Consider the following 10,033-nt stretch of genomic DNA (forward strand, 5'->3'; position numbering starts at 1 on the left):
TGTCAGTGTTTACCCGCATTTTTCAGTGTTTATCAGCATTTATCTGCATTAATCAACATTTACCGACATTACCCGCGTTTGTCAGTGTTTACTGAGGTTACCTGCGTTTGTCAGCATTTACCAGCATTTATCACCATTTGTCAGCATTTACCGGCCTAGGATGCGAAATCTCATAGAGATTGCAGAGGCTGTAGCCAGTGAGTTAGTCAGGATAATAAAGGGTTACGTAGATGAAGAAGCATGGCTGATAGGCTGCTGCACTGGCTTCAAGGGAGACAATTTTTTTTTCAAGACCCAATTTTTAGGTCAGCAACAGTAAAGGAAAGGATAGTCAAATAACACTTAATATTTGGTTGCATATCCTTTACTTCCAATAACTGCATCAATCCAGTGACCCACTGACATCACCAAACTGTTGCATTCTTCTTTTGTAATGCCTTGTATGTCAGCTTCTTTCAGTTGTTGTTTGTATTGGAGGGGTTTCCCCCTTCAGTCTCCTTTTCAGGAGGTGAAATGCATGACAGCATAATTAAACTGATGGTGCCTGACCTCAGCACCTGCCAGATCCATCCTGATGCTCTACTTCTACTTGGAGCATGCTTCCCTGTAGAACTGCTCACTGCTGCTGAGGATAGCCTCACATAACTAGACTAAAGATTGCTGCGAAATTGCTGTGGATGGTACCATACAGTTACCCTAAAGATGGCTGTGGATGTTCTTACTTGGCCTAAAGACTGCACTTGCTAAAGTTTAATGCTGAAGTCCCAAACATTGAACAGTGGATAAGTTCACTTTGATATTATAGGTATTTAAAACACTAATGAAATCAAAAATGACACTAATGCTCCTACTTAAGATCCTTTCAACACATGTAGCAATGTGATACTCCATAGTACACAGCTGTGGATGAGTAATGACTCATAATCGGGTTTCATCCAGAAGAGGATGAGTTCCCTTTTCAATCTGGTTCCTCTCAAGATTTCTTCCTTGCTTCAGTCACCTCTGGCTTGCTCATTAGGGACAAATTCAAATCTATATCCAGATTTCTGTAAAGCTGTTTTTTGAATATGTCCATTGTTAAAAGCGGTATATAAATAAAATGTAATTAAATTCAATTAAAGTTCACAATAATGCTTGCAGATAGACACAGTTTCTCACTAACGGTACAGAAGCTCAATATAAAGGAGCTGACACAATGGTTTGCAAAGTGCGTGATGCTAGTGTGAATATGAGAGGTATGCCTAACACAGGTCACAAAAGCTTCTGGCCCTAAATGAGATAACTACAGGTGCAATGGACTGGCAGGTCTTTGGCCTCCTAGGCACTAGAATCTGCAATTGGCTCCTGCAAGACCCACACTAATGGTTAAAATGACTTCAGAAGTTTATGCATATTGAATATAACATGCAGTGAACATACATAATTCGGCATGACCATAGATCTAAAAGATGAATTGAAGGTTCTGTGCATACTCCTTGTCTGGACAATTGGCTGTGTTTATTTTATCCCCTTTCTTATTAAATAATAAAAGCTCGCATTTTTGCACACCCTGAGTCTGCTGTGTCTTTTGTGTGTGCTGTCTTTCGGCACTGGTGCCAAAACCCAATAGATTGGAGAACAACATCATGCAGATGTGTAGCGGAAGTCTTCTTTCACGAATTGTCCAGTCTATGCCTCAGCATCCATTAGGAGAGCCATGTTTGAGTGGGTTGGACTGTTGCCAGAACATAGACAATTCAGATCCATGCCATTATAGAAGGAGGATCAGCTGTTTACTTATGTCCAGCGACTCTTTGACTCCTGCAAATGCTGACTGAGACTGTACCCCACCCAAGTGGAGTATAGACTGGTGACATTGGAGCAGTTCCTCTACAAGAAACCAGATGGAATGTTGGAGTGGGTCCAATGCCACAAAAACCTGAGTCACTGACAAAAGCCAACAGGTGGAGGATCATATGTCTGCATGTGCAGACCCAGGGACATGGGAGTTGTCCTGTCTGCTTCCAAAACTACCGCAGCCTGTGGCTTCCCAGAGTTTGGCAGCCCCATGTACCTTTCCTCCACATGTGCCGGTAGGGGAGCCAGATGCAGATAATGAGAGCAGAAGTGGCGATCCTGGGCCAATCTAAACCTCTCCCCACCATGACAATGTTATTTTTGTTCTTCTCCATCCCAAGTATGCCATGGAGTCCCAGCGAGCTGGACTGGAGCCCAGGCAAGTCTCTTGGGGCTGCTGAGGACTGGGGCATTTCTAAGTGGAGTGCCCAAGTATGAATGTGAGTCAGGTGCTTCAGACCTCTGTGGTCCCATGGCCCTCTCCCAATCCAGAATCAACATACAGAGTGCAGTTAGAATAAAACGGTGTGTACATCAGGCCTTGATGGATTCAAGCAGTGGGCAGACCACCAAAGGCAGATTCAAGACAAGACTTTGTCAGAGTGTTGGGAGGTGAAAGTGTGATGTATTCATGGTGATGCACTTATGCTAAGGTGCCTCTCACAATCACATTTAAACTCTTTTTTTTTTACCAGAGGCCAAAAATGGAATTGCTGCCTATTTTTGGGGTGCACGTGTTCAGCATTGAATTTATTTAGATTGTCACATTCTAGAGCAGTAGTTAATGGCTCATATAAATGTAGACAATCAAGAATTAAAGAATTTGCAGTATTTCATAAGTATTACATATAAGTATTTTCAAAGAAAAGTTCCAAAAATGGTTGGGTTTTAAATATATAAAATATATTTTATCTCTTCAAAGTAAATGCTGATATCAATTCCTCTCTGACATGCCCCAACTGCTTGTCTGTAAGTATCCAAAATTTGAAGGAGTTATCTGCAACCACTAATATTCTGTGTAAAGTTATCACAGTGGCATAAAGCTTCTAGAAATGGCACAAAGCCTCATAGCAGACAGCTTCTAGAAATAGCAAGCATTGCTAAAAATGGCACCAAAGAACATGTCCAAATTGCACAAACCACCACCAAGTGTCAAAAAAAGTCTCGAATGGCACAAAATATGAAATAACAAATGGCAATTTCACAAATAAAAAGTTTGAAACGTACTCATCTCATTTAGCATTTATTGAAATTAGCACCAGAGCCCTGTTAGTACTGTCACATATGTAATATAGGCATGCTGAAGGTGCTGTTACCACTTCCTATGTGTGAGGTTGGATTTTAGCAGGCAAAAATAACTATTTACAACAAGTTTGAAAGTGCAAAATATAAACTAGTAAATGTAAAACATGAACAAAAGTGCAAATTAACCTGAATAAAAAAAGGATTCAAGAGTCTAATGTGTATCACTGAGCTTGGCTGTCCTTAACATCATGCCACTCAATGGAAACGACGAGAGTACACTATAAACATTATAATACAGAGGCACGTCACAAGACCTGCACTTGTAAATAGTCTTGCTGTAGTCTTCCTTTGAATGCAGAGTACACAGAGTCTTCTCTGAGCCGAGGCTTTGTCTTTCTTGGCAGCTTGACAACTGTCACAGGATAGCATGGCCGCTTCTCTGGCCTCTTCTTTCCCACCTGTGACACTTCACTGACAGCTGCAGCCTCCCTGGCTCAGATGCTCTGAATCCAAATTTGATACCTTGTGGCTACCTTTCTTTTATCGATGGCCAGGTTCTGAGGAGGCTGGCAGTATGCCCTGCATGCCACTAAGAGCTGCTTCCTGAGGGGCTTCACACGAAAGAGCCAATCATAGCCAGTGGTGCCTTTTAGCCAGTCATTCTGCTCATCATCTTTGACATTGCTCATGTGCAGGTTCCAGAATTTGGCCTCAAATCTGTAGCCTGCTATGACAGAGGTTGGGAATGGAAAAATATGGAGCTGGTGGCTATCAAGCTGTACCCCAGGAGTGTGGGCAGGCAGTAGGCACATCAGGCTTGTTTATACGTTGTCACCTGTCTTGTTCAGGTTATGTTGCATGTGCAGGAGCACTGGCTCTCCTAATGGGTCAAATGGGTGACACACAAGTGCTGTCTCTTCTTTGGTTTCTCTTGCGAGGGGTAGTTGGAGCTGTTTGCTGTGGAAAGGTCCATGTGGGTGTTGGGGGAGGAGGCCTCAGAAGAAGTGTAAGGAGGATTAGGAGCATTTCCTTCTCTGCAGCAATAAATGATCACAAATATGAAGTATAATAAGTATCCAAAATCACCATTAGTAAATGCTAAATTGGCTATTATATTTATATAATAATAATTCTATAATTTTATATTTTGACTATATTGAAGAGCACATTTTGGCGCATTTATTGTTGTTTATTACTACATGAAATGCAAGACATAAAACATTTCGATTCTACAAGCAAAAATACATTTCCATGCTACATGTGAGAAAGAATTTACATACTACCTGCAAAAATGCAGTTATGCTACATGCGAAATGCTCTGCCATGCTATAGCTACAGCTTTCCAATTAGTGTTCAGGGTTCAGACACAGTCTCAGTATTGAAGTCTAGGCTGCAAACATATTTGTTTAGTCAAGCCTTTTGTGAATAGTTTTTTCTTAGGAGCAGGTCTGGAGGGTTCGCAGCCATAGAATGTTGTGGTGAACTGGGATATTTGGATGCTGTTGCCCCCCACCATCACTCAATTTGTTGATGATGGAGTGGCTGGCTGCTTTATGTCCCAGGGCACCTTCATGTCTGTGTAACCCTGTGGGTCTCCCTTTTAGTTTATGTCTCTCTCTCTGGGTCTCCCTCTGTCTCTCTCTCTCTCTCTCTGTCGAGCTACACATGCTACTCCTGAGATACCAGTGATCCTGATCCCTTCTGCTCTCCAGACCTGCCTGATCCATCCTGATGCCCTACTTCTGGTTGGAGTTCTCATCGGTTGAGATCGCTTGCTGCTGCTGGGGGTGGCCCCACATGGACGGCCTGAAGATCATTGATATTGCAGAGGATAGTGCCACATGGGGGCCATGGAGATGGCTTGGGGATCTCATATGGGGAGTTTTACTGTGATGGCTTGGAACTGCAATTGTTGTGGTGCCTTTGGGGCTGCCCCAAGCAGTTTTGCACTCAGGTCTCCATCAGTGGACAGTTGATAGTTTCAACAAACAAGACTTCATGTGAAAACTGTAATGAATTTACTGGTTGCACAATTGCACTATTTGCCCATGTAGTACACAGTTATAGAAGGGATTTATTTATAATTGCACTATCCGTTATCACCCAGAGGATCTGTTCCCTTTTGAATCTGGTTCCTCTCAAGGTTTCTACCTCATATCATTTCAAGGAGTTTTTCCTTGCCACCATCAACTCTGGCTTGCTCATTAGGGATAAATTCACAGACTTACAATTTATTTTGATTTAATTTAATTTGAATGCATTTATTTCTGTAAAGCTGCTTTGTGATAATGTCCTTTGTTAAAAGCTCTATACAAATAAAATTCAATTGAATTGACTTGTTTCTCTCTGTTAGTGAGCTGTGCGTGTGAGAAAAGAGAGCTGGACAGACACCACTGGAAAACAGCCAAGTCTTTGGTTGTTTTTATTTCCCTTGTAAATAATTAAAGGTCATGTTTTTGCACACCGTGGGTCCACCGTGTCTTGAGTTATGTCAGGTGTATTGCCACACTAGGCATTTGGCTTTGCATAATGTTTAGATACAGGCTAAATGCTCAGTGCCTTTCAGCCATATTACAAAGGCATGTATCACTAGTTTACTTGCAAAGAGAGAAATCATCCCACTAAGCCCAGAGAAGCATGTGAAAAAAATTAAGGTTAAAATAATCTGGGAAAACAAGTTCCAATGTCAGCAAATTAATGTTCAAGAAATCAAATCTGTGTGGCTAGTGCCGCAACATTTTCAGGAAACCCTAAGGAGGTTTCACATGAGCACAGGCCAACAACACCATGGTGGATTTACATATCAACCACTAAGTGGGCACAAATTAACAAGCGATGTTGAGGTCAGGCAAGCAAGTTCTAGAAGTGAAAAATCAACACCTGTCTTAGGAACTGCCTGCAAAGCGCCGTCTTGTAGCAGTGCCACGAGGAGTGGCCAAAGTGTAATAGAGTTTACAAGTAGGTAGTTAAACATACCAACAGATCAGAAGTTGATCTGTTTGGGAACAGACAAGTCACTGTTTGATGTGCTTCAGAGACAAGTTCACTGGACCAAAATTCATATATATCACACTGTGGCTGAATCCAGCATTCCTACCAAATGTAGTGATGACAGTAGAAGTGACTGCCAGCTGATTTTGGGTAGCACCGTAAACAGGCTCAGCTGCCCAAAGATAGGTTAGCTGGTTGGTTATAGAAAGTGCACAAGCACAACAAAAATGAAATCAAATCAAATATATTGAATGTAGGCGTATTTATGTAATATTTAATATTATAAGATTTTTTAAACCTATTTCTAGACATTTGTTTTACTACTATCAAGCCTGAAATAGTCTTGATCTACTAGCAGATAATTTTGTTAATTTTAAGCAAAAGTAGTAGTAGTAGTAGGGTAGTAAATGTCATTTCCTAATTGCTTATACCACGAAAGTATAGAAAATGGGTATTATTAACCTCAAACGTTGCTTCTTCAATCAGGACATTTTGCTTTTGATACTTTGTGTTTGTGAACAGGGTTTTACCTGGTGAAATTTTGATATTTTCATTGAGAAAACAGACAAATTAGCATCTTTTCTTTCAAATAGTCAGAAAAAAACAGGTAAACTTCAAAATATATTTTATTCTGACTTTGTTAACAAAAAAAAAACAATCCATTATAATAAAAAATAGCACTTGAAAGTTCTAGAAAGTTGTAGAAGTCTGTAAATGTTCTAGAAAATAGATCAGGAATGTTCTGGAAAATAGGTAAATTTGGAAAATACATATTTTGAAAACATTCCAGATCTAGTTTCCTGAACATTTCCAGACTTCTACAACTTTCTAGAACTTTCCAGTAATATAAATAGTAGTATAAATACAGGGCCCATCATTTTAGTTTAGTTCCAGCTGACTAAATGGAAACATTTCAGCATTTTTCTTAGATTAGATTAAGAGCCCGTAAGCATCCAGCAGACATATTTTGCTATGTCTGCGGTGAATTTATCAAGACAAGAGTGTAAAAGTGGATTACAAGAGCATCAAGACATTGCTGCACACCCTGAAGCATGATGAATACTGCTGGGAGGTCATCAGAGACTTCAAAATGGTGGCATTCCTGATGGGTCTCCAAAGAAGGTTTTACCAAGTTTCCCTGTTGTCACTGTCTTTGGGACAGCAGGGACACTAAGGCGCACTACCAAAGGTGGAACTGGCCACAGCGGACTTTGGAAGCCACAACGTAAAGTGGGAGCCATTAGTGGACCCAAGGAAGGTGCTGATGCCACCACCGCACATCAAATTGGGCCTTATGAAACAATTTGTCGGCAGGCCTTCTTCAAGTACCTTTAAGACTTCTTTCCTAAGCTGTCTGAGGCAAAAGTCAAAGATGGTGTCTATGTTGCACAACAGTTAAAAGAAGATCCCAGAGTGCAAGGAATTCCCCAAGAAGCTCACTAGGAAGGACAAACTGGCTTGGAATAGCCTTGTAGCCGTGGTTCAGGGCTTCCTGGGCAATCACAAAGCTGAAAACTATGTGGAGCTGGTTGAGTCTCTGGTGAAGTACTAGTGCACAATGGGCTGCAGGATGTCCATATTCTTGACACTCATGGGAGTGTACTCGGAGGAGCAAGGCGAGTGGCTCCACCAGGATGTACTGGACTTTGAGCACCACTACCAAGGACAATATAACCAGAACATAATGAGAGACAACATTTGCGGGCTGCTTTGTGAAAGTGATTTACAATATGATCATATATCTAAAAACTACTCACTTCTAAATCCTTTGTCATCATTTTTGTATAACTACTCACTTCTAAAGCTTTCGTGGTCTTTTTGTGTAACTTTAGTATAAATACATGTTAATTTTGATTCATATGTTGTTTTTTTCTGCCATTTTTTGCAGTGAAGAAAGTGAAAGTGTATGAATTTCTATGCAGTTTACATAATAATCACATAAGTGGAAAAAAAGATTTAGAAAGACAACTATAAATGCTTCAGCAGCTTTTGTGTGAGATTTGAAATTTGAGATTTTTTTCTTTTATATCACAATAAGGTTTGTTTGCTTTAGTACAAATCAAATGAAGCCAATTTTGACTATCATCTTATTCATATAAACATACAAGATGTGTAGCATAGGAAAAAGCAATTGAAAAAACTACAGTTTGAATAGAATTACATGTGCAGCACAATACAATAAATAGAGAGGACACAATAGGTAACTAATCTTTAAGTAAAAAGCCAGTGAAATTTGCCCTGGCACACACACTCACCCTGTTTACCAAGGGAGGGCTCCTCTGCTCGCTCAGATTTGCCCTCAGCCTCATCACTGATCTTGCTGGTGATAGGGCTGGACACATAGAGCTTGTTGATATCCAGTGTGGTCTTGCTGAATGGTGTAATGGCTGAGTACATGCTGGCATATCCATTGGAGGAACAAGTAAGTGCAGCAAGGTCCAGTGCCTTGCCGCCTGTGATGATGGGGATGTTGAGTGAGAGCTTGCGGCGCCTGTTTGGAGACGATGTCTTGCCAAGGGCCAGTGGAGGAGGTGAGGAGAACTTACGGCTGGCACGGGGTGACTTGGGTGGTTCACCATATAGCAGCTTAGTATTCTGGCTGCTGGCGAAGAACAGCTCTAAAGAGCTGTACAATCAGAGAGAGAGAGAGAGAGAGAGAGAGAGAGAGAGAGAGATGGGAGGTAGCTGATAAAAATATTCACAAATGTCTACTGAGAATTTTTATAAGTGCCAAGCATGCAGCAAACACAAAGTTGTAGTGGGGAGCTGTTCAGCTGTTCAAATTGAAATCACTTTATAATAAGCATAAGTCATTATGGAACTTAGATGGGTGACAAATTAAAGGAAGGAACACCATAAAGTCATCAGTAAGATGTTGGGCCACCAGAAGCTGTCAGAACAGCTTCAGTGTTCTTCAGCATAGTATCTTGAAGTCTCTGGAAATGTACTGGAGGGATGCAACACCAAAAGATATTCCCTAAGCTGTTTTTTGATGATGGTGGTCCCCATTCTCTCCCACAATTGGTCACTTGTCAATACCCACCCATCTCCCATCTCCTACACCACAGCTACCAACCAGGGAGGGTTAGACCAAACACATGCTTCCCTGTGATATGCCCCAGTCTAGGGTAGGGGACAATAACAGAAAAAATTATCACTGGTAAAAAAGGTGGATGGGAAAAAAGTACGCTGACAAGAATATTTTGGTTTATGAAATGTAAAGTTATATATTATGCAATATGGATAGTTAAAGTCACCGGAAATCGACAGGCCAGCCAAGGCCAAAATAACAAACCAAACCCAGCACTAACTGTAGAGACAGACACTCCCTTACCTACCAAGTAAAATAAAGGCAAACAAATGATAACTGCTTCCCATATTTCTTGACTAACCAAAACACCCAAACCAAATGGTAGCCAAGCCCTATACCCAGTGACTTGGAATGTACATACAGAATGTTTGCAAAATTACAAAATTAACACAAAATTAATTACATACAGAACAGACATGAAAAATAAAGGGTACAGGCTAATCTCAAAGTTCACACAAAAGCAAATGGGTCATACACCAAAAAACAACCACAATGAGGAAATCACACAAGCAAATCACAGTGAATGAGCACTAGGCTGTCAGCATTCTGTCTTGTGGCGCCCTTATACCAGCGCAGCCATGACATAAGCACACATGCAAAACACAGACACCCACGCACACACAGAAAAGGGGCTAGGCGTAACACTTCTCCACAAATGTGAGGCTCAGGCATGGGCTTCCCCATTATAATCTCCCTACTCCAACTTACTCCTCGAAAGGGCATGATGTTTTCTGGACCCTTTTTGTGCATAATAGTTCAATCAATATCCTTGCACAATTAGGGACCAGCGCATATGTAGTGTTAGCATTACACATCCAGCCTTAAAACACTAAAGGATTGTGGTCTGTATAAATGGTAATGCGCGAAGAA

At 41.0% G+C, this 10,033-nt stretch overlaps 1 protein-coding gene across 7 annotated transcripts in view; it reads right to left on the reverse strand.

Moving 5' to 3' along the window:
• rasgrf1 (Ras protein specific guanine nucleotide releasing factor 1) overlaps window positions 1–10,033 on the reverse strand; it is a 243,423-nt gene that overhangs the window by 33,578 nt on the left and 199,812 nt on the right. For all 7 annotated transcript variants that reach the window (XM_053234818.1, XM_026932720.3, XM_034305503.2 and 4 more), the window contains one exon: window positions 8,328–8,698. In XM_053234818.1, coding sequence (XP_053090793.1) covers window positions 8,328–8,698 — 371 coding nt within the window. The remainder of the gene's footprint in view (window positions 1–8,327; window positions 8,699–10,033) is intronic.

This window comes from Pangasianodon hypophthalmus, chromosome 6, assembly GCF_027358585.1.
Source record: "Pangasianodon hypophthalmus isolate fPanHyp1 chromosome 6, fPanHyp1.pri, whole genome shotgun sequence".
In the NCBI taxonomy this organism is placed as follows: domain Eukaryota; kingdom Metazoa; phylum Chordata; class Actinopteri; order Siluriformes; family Pangasiidae; genus Pangasianodon; species Pangasianodon hypophthalmus.